Raw genomic sequence first — 21,158 nt, 5'->3', positions numbered from 1 at the left:
GCTAGGAAGGCAGTTCAAGGAGTGGGAAGTGGTAGGACTTCTGCAAATAAGTACTGGACAGGTTAGAGAAGAATGACAGGTTTGAGTGACTAGATTCTCAGCTCAAGAAGGGATGTTATATGACCTTGCCAAAGTTTCAGTAACCTTTTGTAGCCATAGGGTCAAGAGCTAGTCAAGAGCCAAATGTATAGTTTGATCCAATTAGTTGCTAAGTAGTAATATATGACTTGGAGTTTTGGTCCATGATGTCTCTCATTCAGAAGTCTGGAAACTGAGAATTGGCTAATAGCTAGGAGGATGTGAAGCACATGAAAAACTTTAAATAGTCACCTCCACTGAACCTTTTATGCAACCAATGCAAGCTGCTTCCCGTTCTGAGTTTTTCTCTTTTTGCTTGAAGATGCCTTAAGTCCTTAATCTGTGGAAGAGTCCTTTCTAAGACAACTTTCCTTATTTCTACTGTAGACCTTGGTAAAGTGGTTTGATTAGCTGATTAAAACCTCTAGTTTAATCCTGGCCCATATTAATGAGAGAGAGATGCTAAAAATTTCTTGGTAACTACGGAGAAGAAATAGTTCAAAGACTTCAGGAGACTGAAGCAATGGGGTGAATTTATTTAATATGACCCATGGGGTTCAGGATATACTTTAGTTGCCAAGACTTTGAAAAATAAATTTGCAAGAAAAATTACATTATCCTGGAAAGGGACTTTAGAGGTGGTCTGTCAGTTGGGCACACCATGAGATGCTGGGAGTGAAACTGTTTCCTCATCTGCGGTAGGGATGGTTGGGTTCTAGGGAAGCAGAGGACGCAGAGCTGCCCTTTCCCATCACTGGCAACTTGAGCAACAGAGTTCGCATAAGAATGGCTCACCTGCCCAGCCGGCATGGCTCAGTGGTTGAGTATCAACCTATGAACCAAGAGGTCACAGTTAGATTCCAGGTCAGGGCACAGGCCCGGGTTGTGGGCTCGATCTGCTCTTGGGGGGCATGCAGGAGGCAGCCAATCGATGATTCGCTCTCATCATAGATCTTTCTATTTCTCTCTCCCTCTATCTTCTTTTCTGAAATCAATAAAAAAAAATTAAAAAAAGGAATGGCTTACCTACATCTCATATTAGGTAGGGAGGTTACAATAGTGGGCCAATCTACAAAGATCCTGCTTGATCTGAACTGAGGACGGTTGGAGTACGTTATAAGAGAATCTAGAGCCCTCTTCTTTTTTTTTAAATATATTTTTTATTGATTAAGATATTACATATGTGTCCTTGTCCCCACGTTACCCTCTACCACCCCCACCCCCCCCCCCCCCCCGCTCATGCCCTCACCCCCCCATTGTCCGTGTCCATTGGTTAGGCCTATATGCTTGCATAAAAGTCCTTTGGTTGATCTTTCCCCCTTACCTCTACCCTCCCCTACCTTCCCTCCAAGGCCCGATAGTCCAATCAATGCCTCTCCGTCTCTGGATCAGTCCTTGTTCATCAGTTTATGTTGTTCATTATATTCCACAAATGAGTGAGATCCTGTGGTATTTATCCACTCTCCAGTTCCATCCATGCTGTGGCAAATGGTAAGAGTTCCTTTTTCTTCTTCTTCTTCTTAAAGAATACCTTTCAGCATTTCATATAATACTGGTTTGGTGGTGATGAACTCCTTTAGCTTTTTCTTATCTGTGAAGCTCTTTATTTGACCTTCAGTTCTGAATGATAGCTTTGCTGGATAAAGTAATCTTGGTTTCAGATTCTTGCTATTCATCACTTTGAATATTTCTTGCCACTCTCTTCTGGCCTGCATGGTTTCTGTTGAGAAATCAGCTGACAGTCGTATGGGTACTCCCTTGTAGGTAACTGACTGTCTTTCTCTTGCTGCTTTTAAGATTCTCTCTTTATCTTTTGCTCTTGGCATTTTAATTATGATGTGTCTTGGTGTGGTCCTCTTTGGATTCCTTTTGTTTGGGGTTCTCTGCGCTTCCTGGACTTGTAAGTCCATTTCTTTCACCAGGTAGGGGAAGTTTTCTGTCATTATGTCTTCAAAAAGGTTTTCAATATCTTGCCCTCTCTCTCCTTCTGGTACTCCTATAATTCTGATGTTGGTACGCTTGAAGCTGTCCCAGAGGTTCCTTACACTATCTTCATATTTTTGGAATCTCTTTTCTTTTTCTGTTGGGTATTTTTTGTTTCTTTGTATTTAAAATCTTTGACTCGATTCTTGGGATCCTCTTGTCTGCTGTTGGATCTCTGTAAATTATTCTTTATTTCAGTCAGTGTATGCTTAATTTCTAGTTGGTCCTTTTTCATGTCCTCCATGGTCTCACTATACTTATTGAGGGACTCATTAAATTTATCGGCGGTTTCCATAAAATTCTTGAAAAACCTTATAAACGTGGCCTTGAACTCTATATCCAGTCGTTTGCTTTCCTCCATTTCTGCCATTTGTGACTTTCTTTGTCTCCGCATTTTGGCTGCTTCCCTGTGTTGATAGAGTGGCCCTGCGCACCAGGTGTCCTGTAGGGCCCAGTGGCTCAGCCTCCCCAGTTACCTGAGGTGGACACTCTTGGTGCACTCTTGGTGCCTTGGTTGTTGTAGGATCACTGGGAGGAATTGACCTCCAGGCCAATTGGCAGTGAGAATCAGCTGAGTCTGAAGTGGGAGAACTTGTGTGCTGAAGACACCCTTCTGGGGCAAGACTTGCTTCAGTGGGGCTTTGGTGCTCACTGAGTCTGCTCCCTGAGTGTGTCCCTTATGGGTCTGAGGAGTTGCAATCTGGATGGTCCCCCTCTGACCACTGGGTACAGTGGCTCCTGGATCTAAGGAGGTGCTAATTCAGCCTCTGCCTGAGGCCACACAGCAGGAGCCACGAAGAGGCTCAGCTGTGAAGCAATGCAAGCCGCTGTGGGGCCTTGGGCCTTCTCTTGGAAGTTCCGGGTCTGCCTAGCTCGGCTGCAGTTAGGTACATTCACATGCAGAATCCTCTGCCACTGCCTGGGTGGGGCGGGGTCTCAGGGAATCAAAGGGCGTAGCAAGCAGCTATGGCTGATTCTCTGCCCAGCCCTAAGGAGTCGAGCGTCTCAGTGACCCGATAATTCCTGCCAGCACCTCTGAGGGAAAGCCGCCCTCAAGTTCGCCCGCTGCCCGACAGTGCAGCTTCTATCCGTATGAGTCCTGGGTCCCCAGAGACTTCCTGGAGCCGGAGTTCAGAGCAGTCGGGAGCTTGTGATTCAAAAAGACAGCCGCGTCCTCAGGTGCCACCCCCTTTCCGCGCGCACACGCGCGAGCCGCCGTACCTCTGCACTTCACCTCCGCAGCTCCTCTGGCTCTCAGTGTGCTTTTCTTTCCTTCTAGTTGTAGAATTTACACTCAGCCAGCCTTCCTGTTGTTCTGGATGATGTCCGCTCTGTCCTTTGCGGTATTTTTCAATTGTTGTGGGAGGCGGCAATTTCCCGGTGTTTATCTATGCTGCCATCTTAGTTTCTCCAAGAGCCCTCTTCTTTATTGTCAAGTGAATCAACCCAATGGCCCAGTATCAATGACTGAAGAGAATTTAAAGTACTTTTGAGGAAGAACAAACTCATAGTGTAAATCTTCAGCCTGAGATTCTCTAAATTATCCTGTTTTCAGTTGCCATCACAACTGTGCCATTGTTATGATTAGTTGATACTGCCACTGAGTAGATATTAATTTCTAGGATTCATAGTGCTACTGCTGACTGCTAGTCAGAGTAGGGGCTTATGGAGAATCAGCTGATAAATAGAATTTAGAACCAAGCAATACTGCATCACTAAAGAACAGCAGGGATTAGTGCCACAAACAAATACTTGAAAGATGTGGCCAGTTGACTCCTACCCCATTCTCATTTACCTTTCCAATGTGGCTGGTGCTGAAGATAGATGAATTCTGGAAAATGACAGGTGGTTATTTCAATTGCAGCTGCTGTTTCCAATGTGATCTCCTTACTGGAGCAAATCAACGCACCCTGACACCTGGTATGCAATTATTTACCTGAAAAATTATTTTTTCTTATTCTTTTTATTCTACTGAACAGAACATATCAGGACTTTTAAAAGCTAGCATTGCATCTTCAAAACTTGACCCAGGAGTCCATACACACATAGTTTCACTACCTTGATTATATTATGCTGATAGTAGAGGCCTGGTGCATGAATTCATGCACAGGTGGGGTCCCTTGGCCTGGCCAGCGATTGGGGCCTATCAGGGGGCCACCTTCCCGCCCCCGCATTGGGGCCAGGGTGGCAGCCAGCCAGGGAGAGAGGCTGCAGGAGGTTGACTGTGGGAGTGCACTGACCACCAGGGGCAGCTCCTGCATTGAGCGTCTGCCCCCTGGTGGTCAGTGCACATCATAGCGACTGGTCAACCAGTTGTTCCGGTCGTTCTGGTTGTTTGGTCATAAAGGTCACTTTGGCTTTTATATATATAGATACCTAGAAAGCAATTACCTTAAATGTGATGGTATGACATGGGCATGCCATTCATTCATTTATTTATAATGGCTATCAAGTGGCTGTCAATTTTGTGTCAGTAACCTCAGTGGAAAATGTAGCAGGGAACAAAAGAGAAAAAAGTTCCCATGCTTATGAGGGGGAAGACTGATAACAGACAAAGAAGCCTGTAAAAGCATGGCATATAAAATTCTGATGACTCCTATGCAGAAAAATAAAATAGAGTCAAGGGGAAAAGGGGGAGGTCGGGGGTGGTGAATTGTAATTTCATATTGGAGGTTAGTTTGAGCTGATAGAGTGATATACCAATAGAGGCCTGATGGGAGAGAGGGGACACACCCTGAAAATATCTGGAAGGAGAAAGTTTCAAGTATAAGGAAGAGGAAATACCAAGACTATAAAAAACAGTGACCTGCATCTCAAGGTGGTCAGAGTAGCTGATACACTGTGAGTGATGTGGGGACAAGGATAGAGGCAGCAGATCATATAGAATATTGTAGGCCATCTTATGGTACAGTGAGTTGGGAAACAGATGGATACTTTTGTGTAGAAGTGTGATGTGATCTGAATTATATTTTTAAAGAACTATTCTGGTTTATGTGTAATGAGTACACTAAGTGGAAAAGTAGACGCTGGCAGGAGACTAAAATTGCCATGATAAGACACAGCTGGCTGGGGCAGGTACAGCATCTGACACATTTCTGACCATATTTCAGGTGTCAACTTCAATAATCACATTCTGGATATATTGCGAGAGTAAAGCCAGACAATTTGGTTGATGGCTTGACTTTGCTCTATAAGGAAACAATCAGGGATTTTGGCCTGAGATTAGCCACCACAGGAAATGGCTGCTACTCTTTGGGCTGCAGGACCTAAAAGAGGTAGCATTTCCAGAGTCAAAAAAAAACGTTGGAGCCATCACAGATAGAGAGCCCAGGTGAGAGTTTCCAGTGGATGCCAGGGCAGTCTGGCTGGGGCAGAAACAATGGAGGAGAAGCACTCGCTGCTTGAGACCCCACAGGACACAGAGCGGGGGTAGAAAGAATCCATCATTTCCTTTACTTCTGCCCTCCAATCTTCTTCCAGTGCCATCTACTGGCTGAAGTGATCTGGAAGCCAGAATGGAAGGAAACAGGAAGGCAGGGAATGAATCTAAGAGCAAACAGGCGGTGGAATGAGATGATGATCAAGAGGCAGTTGGATTTGTGAGTCTGGACTTCATAGTGCTGAGGCATGAATGTATGTATCCCCCCCTCCCAGTTCATATGTTGAAATGAGGTGGGGCCTTTGGGAGATGCCTAAGTCATGAGGGTAGATCCCCACATGAATGGGATTATTGCTCTTATAACAGAGATCCCAGAGAGCTCCCTTGCCCTTCCCACCATGTGAGAACACAATAAGAAGTCAGCAGTCTGCAACCTTGCAGAGGCTTTCACAAGGACTCTACCACGCTGGCATCCTGATCTTGGACTTCCCAGCCTCCAGAACTATGAGAAGTAATTTTTTTGTTGTTTATAAGTCACCCTGATATGTGGCATTTTATTGTAGTAGCCTGAATGGACTAAGGCAGTATGTACATTTGAATTTTTCTATTGAAAGCATTTTTTAAAGCCATGGAACTCAATTAGATAACCTAGGGAGTGAGTGGAAATAGTGAAGAGATCTCAGAACAGAAATACTGGCCCTCCAATGTTAAGAGAAGGCTTCTATGTGAGGGACTGAGCAAAGAACTCTCAGAAGGAGTGCTCGTGAACCAGGAGATCTGAGAAGGTTGTGTTCTCATGTCTACTTCTATAATATGTCTAAGGAAGATGAGATCATCCATATTAACTGCTGCTCACAAGTCAAGTAGGATGAAGCCTGAGAATTGAGTCATTGGGTTTAGCAATATGGATAACATTGGTGATCTTAATAACAGGGCCAAGACTAAGACTTGCCTTGGGTGCCAAAAATCTCAGTATTTTAATGCAATTAAATGATATCTTAATGTGATGTTAAAAAATAAAAATGCAAAAATCCACATTGAACACAATATCAAAAGTTTAAATAACGATAGAATCGGTACTAGTGCTGTGCTGAGCTGTATTAGAGACTGAGGCAAAAGGTAATATTGAATCTGTCTGTGTTTAAGCCTTTGATAAGTTCATTGTGACTTTTTGCATTAATTTTGATTAAAAAAATCATTTCTCAATTATAGTTGAAATATAATATTATATTAGTTTTAAGAGTGCAACATTTATATACTTTATAAAGTGACCACCCTGGTAAGTCTAATACCTATCTGACACCATACAGTTATTAAAATACTATTGACTGTATTCTCTATGCTGTACTTTACATTTCTGTGATGGTTTTTATAACAGGCAATTTGTACTTCTTAATCCTGTGAAAATTATTTATCTTAATTGATGAGTTTTGGGGGGCCCTTAAATTTTTTACTCAACACAAGGGCCTCATTTACCTCAACCTAACTCTGTACCTGCTTAATAAAACCTGTTTCATTTGAGAGATGAGGGTGAAAGCCTAATTGGAGCTAGAGAGGGCAGTGCTGGTGGATTGGGGAGAGAGAAAACAAATGGACCAGAAAGGGGAGGATGATTGCTCCTTCACCTTGGATCCATCAATAAGAAGAGATGGAGCAGATGGGCAGTTCAGAGTCCACCCACAGCTGTCTTCCCACTTATATGTAACCTTACAAAGAAATAAATGGTTGTTCTTGTACACTTCTGAGATTTGGGAGTTGTTACCCCATAGCAAAGATAACCAATAAAGGTTCTCACTCCTTAGAAATAAAAGTTTGAGCTATTTCACTCAATAAAGAAGCTTGAATAGCAGAGGTACTGTTTTAAGGCAAAGAGAATTCAGGGTGTGGCAAAAGTAGATTTACAGTAGTGAGTGTTAGGTTAGGTGGCTCAGGAGGCGGTGAAGGAAATAAAGAGAGTTGATCAGAAAAGGAAGGAAGGAAGGAAAGTTTATTCTGCGTCCCCCCGGGAGACCCACGTACCCCCAAAGACAGGGCATGTGTATTCACACCAACGGGGGGGGGGGGGGGCGGGCGGGGGCGCTTTTTTATACTGCGGTTGGGTGAGGGGGGGAGACATGAGCTGAGGTATTCAGCTGAGGAAGTTTCAGCTGCAGGGGGTCAGCAAGGTATTCAGGAAGGAGTCAGTATCTGTATGGGGGTCGTGGAGAAGCCAGTATCTGTGTCTGGCATGCTGATCTGTTAGAAATGCCAGGGGGAGTCCATTATCTAGTCACATGTCTGCATGTATCTGATCCTGGGCTCTTTCCGACCTAACAGTGAATATTAATTTTTTATTAATTATTTTATTATTTTCCATATGAACAACTGTAAGCCTACTTTTACTCCACCCAGTATAGAGTGCATAGTGGAGAAGGGTAATCATAAATATTGATTACAGAAAACATGGCCAGTTGCAGAATTGAAGACTGTAGCCTATACTAATAATTTCTTCATTCTGTTTTTAATATTTTTAGTCAGTTGAGCTAGTTTTCTCTTGTTGTTATTTTCTTTTTCCTGTTATAATTTATAGGAAGTTGGTTGTGGTGAAATTTGTAATTTGGCTCACTGTTTGTAGAGTGGCCAGATAAAATAGTGAAAAACTATAGGAGAATAATTATAAACTAGATGAAATAATTCATGTGGCTTTGGGAGGAGGGGAGCAATTTTGTGACTGTACCAGAAAATTGTATCACGGACCTAAAATTTTTGTTTTGGAATGGTAAATATGAAGAGGAGTTTATAAATGGATCTTAGGTAGTAAAAGTTGTGAACTCTAATGTCTTTGGAAAGTATCAGAAAAGAGTTAGGAGGCACCAGTCTTTTTACTTTATGGAATAGTAGGGGGGGAAATAGAGTCCTCTGACTGAACCCTAGAAACTAGTGAGATGGCTTCTGTTCTAGGCTCATCTATAAAGGGATTTTCTACCTCGGCTTAGAATTTTTAGGGCAGAACTAGACTCATTTCCAGTTAAAGACTTTTAAGGCATCAGTGCTGAATATCCAACTCTGTGGTCCTTGTATGACATCATATGTCTTCTTATAAAACTATGCCCTTGTGAGACTTGGATACATTCTCCCCTTGTTCTGAGACTCTATTATTCCAGCACTCTCCCAGTTGTGTTAATGACTGATGTACTTCCTGCTTGGATATTGTTGGTTTGTTACCTAAGTTGGTTTCTTTTGTTTTCAACCAAGAACCCAGACAGATATACCGAGATTCTGAAGAAAGGTAATAAACCATTTGACACAGGTTTATAAAATTAAAGCCAGAACTAAACCAAGTCCAAAAGAAGACAGAAGGATGTTATGGAATGATTTCAGAAGTCATTTTGTAAACCCTGTTACGAGCACTCCCACTTATGGGAATCTAGCTCACAGAAGTAAAATCATGGCAGTTAAGGGCATGTGTATTTTAGGATTTTTTTTGACAGGATCTTTAATGACAAAACTGGAAAAAAAGAAAACTACCCAAACAGGTGATAAGTCAAACAAATTATTGTATATTAGAGGCCCGATGCATGAAAATTTGTGCAAAAGTAGGCCTTCCTTCCCCCGGCTGCCAGCACCGGCTTCCCTCCAGCACCCGGGACCTGGAATGCTAGCACTGGCTTCCCTCCGGCACCCAGGACCCAGGCTTCCCTCCTTCAGCTGCTGGCAGGCATCTGGGACCCCGGCCGGCTTCCCTCCGGCCCCAGCTTTGTCAGGAAGGACGTCTGGAAGACATCTGGTCTAATTAGCATATTACCCTTTTATTATTATAGATTATATGAGAAAATAATATGCAGTCACTAAAAATAGTAAATTAGATTGATGTCAGTTGTCTTTTAGAAAATTTGATAACTATTTTTTTCCCCCGGAGATTAGAAAAGTATATGGAAAATGGTCAAATGTTTGTAAACATACCAGTGCTCAAGGCAAAAGCAGAGAAACATCCCAACTTTGTCCCCCCGTCCCCCCAGCGTGGCTTAGTGGTTGAGCATTGACCTATGAACCATGAGGTCACAGTTCGATTCTTTGGTCAGTGCACATACCTGGGTTGCTGGCTTGATCCCCAGTTCAGGGCATGTGGGAGGCAACCAAGCAATGATTCTCTGTCATCACTGATGTTTCTATCTCTCTCTCCCTCTCCCTTCCTCTCTGAAATCAATAAAAAATTATATTTAAAAAATTATATTTAAAAAAATAGCATACAGTCTATTGACACAGTTTCTCCTATAGTCTCACAAAATGCCTATTAATACACAGAAACAAAGAAGAAAACTCATAGCACCTCAAAAAAAGTTTGAGCATCAACCTAATTCCAGAGTCTTAGAGGAGTTTCCACTGACTGTCAGGTTTATGAAGTTGAATTAAGAATCCTTGTCAGTGACCCATCAAACAATGACTGGGCACTGTTCTTCCTGTCATCTGCACTATGACTGTGCTTCTTCTGGGAACGCACACCTTTAAAACTGTCACTAGGAAAGCACAGTACAATTAGGCTGAGGATCTTCTAGTCTTATGACTCCTATAATTTATTATGATGGTAATGCTAGGGAAGCATAAAATGTTTTTTAGATACTATTTCTCTCACTATGTTATGAAAACTTTTGCCTGGTTGGCACTTTGAAAGGTGTTTGTTAAAGGCAATAGGATGTTCTCCTTTTTGTTCACTAGTGACCTAAAATAAATGGTGAATGGTGGCATCACTCTAGATCAGGGGTGGGCAACCTTTTTGTGAGTGCCAAAACCAGCAAAATCTCTGACTCAGAATTCTTCTGCGTGCCAACCCTAATTTTTGAGAACATACCCCTACTTGATATCTCTTACAGGTATCAGGTGTGTACATATGTGAAGAACCTTGAAGAAATAATAAAATTCATTTGAGCGACAAAAACACAGTATATGATGATGAAAAATACATTTATTTTTTAATGTATACATGTACACTGATAGTCCGACAGAAAACTTTATGACTCCGTTTGATATTATCAGTGGGACTTTTGCTGCTGCATCACTGATGACAGAGATTTTACATCAGGTTTATATTTCATGACCTTCAGAGATATGCACGAGCTACTACTTTCATCCGTCAGGCTACTCCTATTACGAGACTTAACAAAATTCATCACTGAGAACAAAGATTCACAAGCGTATGTGGATGAAACCAAAACATTGGTCGGATCTAGGAAGGCAGGGAGAGTTAAGGCAGAGGCATAGAAATTGCTCTTCCCCTCTCGTCAATCCATGTCTGTGGTCTTTAAGATAACTTGTTATGTAAAATTATTTATTTATCTAAGATGCACCTACACTGAATTTATCTGAATAAAAAAGTCGATATTAAGAAAAAAATTGTAAATGGAAGATTATAAGAGAGGGTTTCGCATGCCAGCAAAAGTTACTGGTGTGCCATGTTTGGCACGCGTGCCAGGGGTTGCCCACCCCTGCTCTAGATCATCTTGAGTATCGGAGACATAGTACATATGGTGCAAGTTGACTTGGATGATAGTCTTTACCACTTGTCATATATCAGGGCTTGTTTGGAATGACTTTCACAGTGTCACACAGTCTGAGTTAAGATAATAGGCTTTACTGGGGGAGGCCTACAAATCAAGGACTAGTAAGAGTGCATGTGGCACCTGTGTTTTCTTCATCCTTTGGAGATAATGCCAGGGCCTAGCAATGTAATAGAAACAGAGAAGATTTGCATTAGCATGGAGGGTCTCCATTTTCCTGTCACTGTGTCTTCTTTTTTTTTTTGTACACAAATGTTTTATTTCTCAAACATTCCCTTTAAACACAAGGAATGAATTCTAAATCTTCATAAAGATGAATTAAAAATGAAATCCCTCCAGTATAGTGTGGTAGTCCCTGTGTTCTTGGTCACTACTGGCATTTACTGTTTAACATCAACAACAAAGACAGGTTATTTAAAAATCATGCTACTGGATTTCTAGCTCTTCCTCCATGACCAGTTTTATGCTCATCTGCAATGTTTAAAAGTGTACATCACCAAGTCGAAGCAAGTATAAGGTGTGAAGTAGCTGTACATTAAACACAAAATAAACAACAAAATTATAAGATATAGTCAAGTTCATAACGATTATAGGTGTTCTTATCATCATTATAGATTCTTGGGTAATGTGCTATGAGAGCATCCTGTGAACCAATGCAGATGGAGTTGTAAATTTTCCAATACACATCTCTGACCTTCCGGGCTGGGTGAAACAAACCCTGTAAACAATACTGCAACATTCTACATGGTCCAGTAGCAGCTCTCAAGCCCTCCAGGGCTCCCATAACTGCCTGAATTACATGGGGAGGTGTCTCAAACACATTGGGCCATACATAGTTCAACAAGTGATTCAGCGAATCTTCACAACCAAATCCATAAACCCCCAGTGACATGTGTTGCATCACCGCACTAGCCGTCTGTCTGTGTACAAGGTCCCTATCCATTAAAGCATCTTCCAGTAATGGTGTGACAGCACAAATGTAGTCCTTGCCCATTTCACCGATATATTCGAACAAGAAGGAAAGGGACTTTAACACTCCATTTTGAACATTGAGTTCAGGAACTCTGTATTCGTTCATTAAGGCAGGGAGCATTGTGAAGGGTGAACACATTTCAGCGACAATAGCTATTGCTACAGTGGTACACACTCTGTTCTGCCTTTCCTGAACTTTGAGGTTGTTTAAAAGTGTAGCCAACACATCATGAGGGCCGATGGCCTTTGCAGTATAACCAAATGTGTTGACTGTGGCTCTACGAATAGCTTTTTTGTGAGCTTTTAAGAGCTCCAAAAGCTCAAAGCAAATCCTCATCCACTCCCTTGCTGACACATATTCAGCTCCCCTGTCAGCAATACGCCCAACAAGATCAATACAATTTTCTTGTACTTTTTCATGTCTGTTCTTTAAGATGGGAGTGAGTCTAGGCAGCAGATCTTTAATTGGTGGAGTCATCTTATGCATACCTATTACATTCACAATGGCCGTCAGTGCTCCAAGAATGCTGCCCAATACTTCAGGGTACTCTTCACCCAAATACTCATACAAAACAACACCCAAGTGCCCCATCAATTTTTCCTCTTGGCAAGTCTTCATAACAACAGAAGTTTGAGAGATCAAGTCAGCTGCCTGTTGCCTAACTTTTGTGGATTTGTTATTTAAACACCACAAAACTGTACCACAGATCTGAGGCAAGTAAGGTTTCACCCGTTTGCCAAGTGCATTGACCACTGTGCTAAATCCGTTCAACATTACTGAGTCCTCTATAGTCTGTTCTTGAAAAGCATAAAGAATGCCATCAATCAGTTGTTCTTCAAGTTTGTGATCAATATCTGCTGCTCCCAAGTTGCCCATAATCTTCTCAGTTGTTTCCATCACCATTTTTCTGTACTGTTCAGCTTCATCTTTCAGTTCATCCACAATCCTGGTTATAATTTCTGCTGCTCCTACTTTGTTAGCCAACTCCACAGTAGTATCAACTAACTGTCGATAATTTCTTCTATCTAAAGCCATTCTGTGTTGCCAGAAATGTTTAAAAAAGGGAGGAAGAATCTCTGTTTTAATGTAGTTTGCTTCTATACCATCTGTTCCACAGCACTGCTTTACCACCTTCAGCACAATTTTCTTCATTTCTTCATCAGGAGATTGGAATTCTCGAATAAGGATTGACATCACTTTTCTCGTATAGTAGTTGGCATATTCTGAATCCATGAGAGGAATAAGATACCCAATAGCCTTTAAGAAGGCAGCCAGACCCTTTCCTCTGTGTTGGCAGATACCCTTCCATAGAGGCTTCAACACAGAATCAAAAGATTCAATACCATAAGGAGTTGCTGCTTCAGCCAAGGCAGCAATGGCCAATGCACTAATGGTCCGAACTTTCTACTGCTCATCCACAAGACCGTGTTCAATGATTTCAACTAAACTTCTCAGATGTGGCAAGATGGCACAGCCCATAAGAATAGCTATCTGCTGTACAATCTTAATACCAGTGTGTCTTGCTTGCCAGGACTTCTTGCTTTTGCACACAGCTTTTAAGAAGGGCAATAGTGAAGGAATGCCCAGGGCAGAAGCTACAGCAGCAAAAGCTCTAGCTGTTGTGTTATGAACATATCCATCCATATTATCTATATCGGTCTCATGGTAGAGATCATAGTAGCCAGATCAGCAGCCTTTGCCAAATTAGAAATAATCTCTCGGCCTTCCACTCTAGCATAGTAATCTTCATCAATCAGCAATGGTTCAATGACCACAAGGATCTTATGCACATATGGTCGAACTAAGTCATCAAGTTTGTATAATATTCTATCAATAACTTTGACAAGCAAATGACGTTCTTGATCCTCAAGTGTAGGAGACATCAGTAGAGGAAGGATCTGATTAAACAAAGGACCAGCTCCAAATTCATGAGCTTTATCAATAATCTGACGCAATGCAGCCTTTCTCATTGGAGGTGTACCACTCTTAATTTTTAAAACCAATTTCATGATTTTTTCTCTTTTTGCTCTTCTGGACTAAGTGTTGATTCATCAACATCAACCAAAAGTTTATCAAAGTACTGAATATCATCAGGTTTTAAACAGGGAAACTTTCCAGATGGTTGGTCGTTGACACTTTTCATAGTTCTGTCTTCAGTTTGCATGTGGAAACCAGTCATACCACCCAAAGGTGTTCGAGTGGCTATGAGCTTTCGAGCTGGAGTTCAAATAGGAACATAACCAGCTGGAGGAGGAAGTACCTTATATCCTTCTGGAAACATAGCATCTAATTCTTCATCAGAAAGTGGGCGATTTCTCTCATCAATTTCTCTCTCCCAACGCCAAGCCTGAAGCTGTTCAGGAGTCATACTCATTATGTGACCTGGAGTAGGGGTAGCCATGTTCATGGCTGGTGTGCCAATTGGTGTTTTCCCAGGGGTCAGAACAGGAGTGCTTCCACCCATCTGGCTGGCTGGTGTTTCATCCCAACGTGATTTCCTTTTACTGGCTCCAGGAGTGGGTGTTTCACCAATTGAATCTCCACCTCGATCTGTTTGAGGCGTCTCGGCCCATCGACTTCCATGCCCAGGAGTGTCTCTTTCTGTCTTGGGGGTCTCATCCCATCGGTTTTGACGAGCACTGGAAATTGCGCCTCCATGGCCTGGTGTTGCATGGCCTGGTGTATCACCGCGTCCAGGAGTAGCAGCTCCCGCTGGTTTGTGACTTGGTGTAGGAGCCCATATTTTTGAGCCTGGGGTTGCTCCAGGAGTCTCACTTCCCTTTGCATGACCTGGCATCTCATCCCATCTTAAGGAAGGGGTATGTCCAGGGGTCTCTGCTTGATCCCAACGTGACAGCTTTTGGGGAGTGGCACCAGGAGTCTGATCAGCTGTTTGATCCCAACAGCATTTTCGTTTTGAGGGAGGCTGGGACGCTACTGCTCCATTGACGACTTTCAGTTCTCCAGCTTTAGCTTTTTCTGCTAGTTATTGTCTAATTTCTCTCTCTTCTTTAGTCCAATGCTGCTCTCGCATTGCATCCATGTAAGTTCTAGCATTAATTTTAGGATCTGGGGTCTTCCCTCCATCTGCAAAAGGATCAAGACGCTCTTGGGAAATTATCATTGTCTGCCTGTGCTTTTTGCATTCATCTTCCTGGTCAGCAATCTTTGGAGGTCGGTGCTCAGCAAATGGATCATACTGTTCCGTTGACTGAAGTATATCATTAAGCAATGCCACAGGAGCATGATATCTTGGCTTCTTCTGACCAAGCAAACTTGTAGATGATGAGTAGTCATCGTCATCATCTTCAAGTTCAGTTGCAGCAATTGATGTCACATACCCAGCAAATCTGCTGTCACTTCCACCATATATTTCCTGGTCATAATAACCTGTAGAATCAAGGCCCACTCCTTGAGCTTCATCAAGAGCTGCCTTCTTGCCTTGAATTTCTCGAATCTGTGCTTCAATATCTCCATGAGTCTTGGCAATCTTCGCCATTTTGTCCACGCAAACATACAGGTGGAACTGGCGCTCCCAAGCCCTTCCGCTCGCCGCTGCCGCCACAGAGGAAAATAGCTGGGGGCTGGCCTCTGTGCATGTGCCCCGTGGGAGTGGGCGCCAATTGTTGGGGTCCAGCCCCAGCAAGTCCAGGGGTTCCCAAAGGTGTGGACGGAGTCGGCATAGAAGGAATGACACAGAGGCAGCGTTCAGTTGATCAGCAGCCTAGCCAGGTTCCAGCCAGGATCTCCAGCCAGGTTCTGTGTCTTATAGTCTTGTTACATCTGTATTTATAACAGTTGATTTTAATCCTATCAATTTCTATTCCAAAGGTTAGGGCGTTTCTTATCTCCATTCCAGGGAGTAAAGATTATGTAGCTTAAGCGTGATTGTTCATAGTTAAAGTGATTAACTACCTGCCTGGCACTTAGTTAAGGGGTTTTATCCCTGCACTAACTTCAGGGAAAAATCCCTACCTGGGGAAACAACCTTTCTCGGAGAGGTGACCTTGGTTAAAACACATAGCACCAAGAAGGGTAGCAAACATATTAAGAACAGTATGCCATATACGCCAGGTCCCTTGAAACATATGCTGTGCAGATGTTTCTTCCCTGCAGCGACTGTGTCAAGCAGCAAGGATAGACCGGCTTCTGGCAATTTCCCCCTTTTTTATTTTTTTAAATGATAGCGCATGTAAATCAGCGGCCACCTCTCAGATTGGGTTTAAGACTCGGAAGAAGACTGACAAGCAATGATGGCGAGCATAGCTATATATAGTGGATGGAGTGCACAAGGAGCCTTGTTCCTGAAGAAGGTTGCTGGCCTCTTCAGTCAAGGGATTTCAGCTGTCCTTAAGTTGGTGGTTTGGTTGTCTTTCTTGGTCTGGCTAGCGGGCAGTGTCATTGGCGACCGGCTTCCCGAAGCGTCAGCGAGTTGAAGGGCTACATCAAAGGGTCCATCAGGGCCGTCCTTGATGGTGGTGTCGGTGTCCGGGGAGGAGTCAGCTGTGCCCTCTGGGCCAGCTGATATGGAAGATACCTGGGAGGCGGAGGATGAGGCAGAGATGGAGGGTAGTAGAGAGAAAAAGAAGAGAAAGCAAAAGAACTACAAGGCATGGAAGTGTTTAGAAAAAAGAGGGAGAAGAAAGGGAAGAAGGCAGCATCCTGACACAGCCCTTTCCTTCAGCTGCCGCTTTCCCTGTGGTCCAAGGTAGAAATCACTGTGTCTTCTTATAGGCGCAGTGATGGCGGACCTTTTGATCTCGGCGTGTCAGCATTTTGAAAAACCCTAACTTAACTCTGGTGCCGTGTCACATATAGAAATTTTTTTGATATCTGCAACCATAGTAAAACAAAGACTTATATTTTTGATATTTATTTTATATATTTAAATGCCATTTAACAAAGAAAAATCAATCAAAAGAATGGTATCATAGGTTCGCCATCACTGTTATAGGGCAATTGTGAGAGCAATATTGCCAATAGGCATACAGCTTACTGAGTCACCAGGAAGTCTAGATTTAGAAGCCAACTGTTTGCATAAATTGTCTGGGAAAATTTGTAGCCCAATACTGAGATTCTTTAGGGCGGGGTGGCGGGGGGAATTCTATAGGAAGTTGAAATCCCTTCTCCAGAGAGGAGAAAGACACTGGTAATGTGGTCATTGGAGTTAGGTATAGTTTCTTTGGCTAGAGGAGGGGAGAGATGGTATCAGCAGGCTCATCGTTCAGGCAATTCAGAGAGACCTTGTTGCTATACCACAGTACATCATCTCAGATGAAACAGTCATCTCTAGATAGATGTATTTTTACCAACCCCCTACATTAAGATGGAGATAGGGAAACCTTAAGTTATGCTTGGACCTTTACAACATTACAGGGTGTGAAATTTACTAGCAGAGGGCTGAAAATATAACTGTTCTTTTAAATTATCTTTTATATTTGTCCACATGTTTACTATTTTATAGGTTCTTCATTTCCTTTTGTTTTTTGACAACAGAAGGACAATATCAAATATCTAAGGGCTCAGGAGATATACCTCATATCTAATCAAACACAAATAGACCATAAATTAACCTCAGGCATTTGAATGGTCAATACAAATTATAAATTCAAGAAAAGTGCTGTCATTCTAGAAATTCACTGTGGGTGTTTCTTTAGTCAATTTCAGGAAGCCTGTTGGATCTTATAGTTTTAGTTGGATTTTTTTTCATCAAGGAGATTAAAGTTGTTTCTATATTTCACCTCAATTTAATGGTTTAGTTCTATTTCTAGTGACAAGGAAGCGTGTTTCTTATGATATGAAATCCCTTTCTTTGTTTTATGACTGCTTGAAATAAGTGGCAAAATGCCTGCTTACAATTACTAAATTATTTACACTATTGGGACACTGTTTGGAAAATTACTGAACAAACACATACACACACACTTCAGATTAGAGCTGCATAGAACAATGTAATGGCCACTGGATATTTTCTGACTTGTTTCTGTATCATTAAGATGAATGTAAAATAACGATGTAAGTTTGGAGGAATTTTAGATATTGAAGATCTCTAACAAATAATGTTCTTAGATATAGAGGATATCTGACAAACACCAATCATAAGTCCCCTCTTCATGTCATGTAACTGTAGAATCTTTGAATATTCTTCTAGTGATGTTTGGAAATCAGAATCTAAAATATGATCCTAGCTATGTAAGCAAAATATACTTGAATAAAGAGATTATAAGGAAATACGTAGATGAGTTTACGGGGAGCCCAAAATGACTTTCTTGTTATGAACTCCTAGTCCAAACTGAAAATTTCAGTCATATTATATCTCATATTGGGATACAAGCTATTTGGTATAGTGACAATTCTGATTTGGGGATTCGTATTGGTCAGGATTTATGCTGCCCTAATGTCAAGGGCATTCATAATTCTTTTATGTTAACACATTGCAAATAAACCTGAGAGATTTACAATTATTATTTATTAACTCTCAGGGTATACTTGTTTATTAATATTGCTATCTTCCTAACATCTTAAGAATAAATGTATTTTGAGCTTGTCTGAGAATGGAATAGAAAGTGTAAATGTCTAGTTGTAATAGTTAGGGGTGAGGTTGGGAGTAAGAAGTAAAAGTCACAAGGACACAGAATCCTATAGAAAATGAAGTTCCATGCAGGCTTCTGAATTTGGACACCATTTATGTATTTCTACCTTTTTAAAAAAACCCACATTTTTATTGATTTCAGAGAGGGAGAGGGAGTGAGAGATAGAAATATCACCAATGAGAGAGAGTCATTGATCTGCTGCCTCCTGCACGCCCCCTACTGGGGATGGAGCCCACAACCTGAGCATGTGTCCTTTACTGGAGTCAAACCGGGGACCCTTCAGTCCACAGGCCGATGCTCTATTCACTGAGCCGAACCAGCCAGGGATATATTCCTACCTTTTAAAGAATCTTAGAATTTTATCTATACAAATCTAGAACTCAGATTTGGCTTCTGGTTCTAATTTTTGGCTCTTCAAAGAACCTGACTATAAGTGACTCAGTATCCCTTACTACTTACTGGAAAACCCAACTTCTCATCTTCATCTATACCATCTTGGCGGCTCCCCCCCAAAAAAACACCCTCAACTTTGGTACCACATTAATGGTTTTTATTAATTAAAAAGTTAAAAGACAATTAAAGCCTTTGTGGATTAGCCTTGAAAAGATTTTTGGTTTGTTATTTTTCTACTTAGCTCTAATGAACAGACTTGACATTTATATAGGTATCACTTTTTATAGAACATTTATTGAAACCTAAGTTATTGTCGATTAGTTCCAAATGATCCTGCAAACATGGGCCAAGTTCATGGGCTTGCTTTTTAAAAATGGGTCACATTACACAAATAAGAATATGACTTTATTCAGAAAAATCTTTAAAAAATAATGTCATTTAATTATTTAAATCTCTTGTAAGAATAGATTCTTATCACTTATATGTTTAGAGGCTTTATTGAATTTTTTATATGAAATAACATATTAAATAACTGCTTATAAAGGAGCATGGTTGAGCTAATGTTAGCAAAAGCCCCAGAATCCTTTGTGTTTCACTGTTCTTCCTGCATGTGAAGTGCCCTTTTCTGCACCAACATCTCTTATCCTTTCACACTTCATTATCTTTATAAACAGAATGGAGACAACATACAGAATTAATTTAAGTAAAGGTCTGCATTACAACTGCAAGCATTAATTGGCAGGCGTTTACCAAAGCACAGGCAAAAATCAATTTTAATTCGTATTTTTGGCTTTAATGGAAAGTGATTACAAAATTGGCATTTTAGCTAATACTGTTGAGATTTATGGCGAGGTGATCCTGATTAATTTTCTGTTGAATTGCTATAGGCCTTGAATATCTGCAGTAAATTGATATACTATTTACTGATACCAGGGCTGCATCAGCATTTCATAACAAAAGGCTTCTTAATGGCTCACAGGTGTATTTCACACTCCTGCTTCTGAGAGACAGGGTACTATTATTTTTTTTCCATAAAAAGACTGTTAAAAACTATCAAATTTCATACCCTTTTATTAATTGGGGACATTTTATGTTAAGGTATCTCAAATATTAGCCCAAAAGCAGCTTTCTTTTGCCTAGTTACAAGTGGCATAAAAAGGACATGATATGCTTTAAATAGACAATAGTTAATGCATGATTTTTCTTTATTTCCTCACTTTTCTTCCTTTCTTGATTATGTGGGTAGGAACTTGCCTATTGAGCCTCGTCACATGTTTTTAGATCTCTTCAAAAGCAGGAAATAAAAAAGAACTAAGCTTTACAGTCCATTCTGGTCAAGTGATTTGAGTTTCAAATGCTCTTCAGCTTGCTTTAATTGTGATTATTTCCTCCTTTTAAAAAAATAATACTTTAAAATTATATATATGAGCTGAAAATCTGACTTCGATGAATGCTGTGATGAGAATAAACAGCACGATGAGGGTAAGTAAGGAGGGGAGGTCATTTGGGGTAAGATGGCCAGGGATGGACTACGTCAGGAAAGTGTGTAATATCTCAGGTGAGACCTGAATGATGAGTTTAATTCCGAGAGGAAAGTGCTCCCAGTAGAAAGAAAAAGAATCACAACGGTCTAATGATGAAAAACCCTTGAAATTGTGGGTTGAGCAGTGGCCTCCCAGCAGATGTGCCCATGCCTCAGGACCTGGGAATGTGACCTTGTTAGGAAAAAGAGTCTTTGCAGATGTGATTGCGTTAATGATCTTGAGATGAGATCACCCTGGATTGAGTGGGCGGACCCTAAATCCAGAGAAAAGTGTCCTTATAGCTGACAGAAGAGAAGATCAAGCCACAGAGGAGAAGGCCACCTAAAGGCAGAGGCAGAGGCAGAGGTTGGAGTTAAGCTACCACAAGCCAAGGAACACTTGGAACCATCAGAAACTAGAAAGGGGTAAGGAAGGCTTCTCCCCTAGAGCCTTTGGAGGAAGCATGGTCCTCCCAACAACTTGATTTTGAGCTTCTTGCCTCCAAAACTGTGGGAGAATACATTCCTGTTGTTTCAAGCCACCCAGTTTGTGGTACTATATGTTTTGACATCCTCCAAAATCTAATATACATGGCATTTTTTTTAAGAATTGAAAGGAGCTGGTGGAGGAGGCTGAGAGTGGATTCTGAAGGGTCGGGTAGACCATGGGAAGGAATTGGGATTTCATTGTAAGAGTTGTGGG

General features: G+C 41.5%; 1 protein-coding gene across 1 annotated transcript; it reads right to left on the bottom strand.

Moving 5' to 3' along the window:
• Positions 1-11,299: 11,299 nt before the first annotated feature.
• Positions 11,300-15,495, bottom strand: LOC132230016 (splicing factor 3B subunit 1-like). The gene is given in 3 exon segments (XM_059686804.1): positions 11,300-13,602; positions 13,605-13,964; positions 13,967-15,495. Coding segments are annotated over 3 exon segments (3,909 nt in total). The 5' UTR covers positions 15,447-15,495; the 3' UTR covers positions 11,300-11,533.
• Between the last annotated feature and the right edge of the window lie 5,663 nt (positions 15,496-21,158).

The sequence above is a fragment of the Myotis daubentonii genome, chromosome 3 (assembly GCF_963259705.1).
Source record: "Myotis daubentonii chromosome 3, mMyoDau2.1, whole genome shotgun sequence".
In the NCBI taxonomy this organism is placed as follows: Eukaryota; Metazoa; Chordata; class Mammalia; order Chiroptera; family Vespertilionidae; genus Myotis; species Myotis daubentonii.
This window is presented reverse-complemented; position numbering and strand designations above follow the sequence as displayed.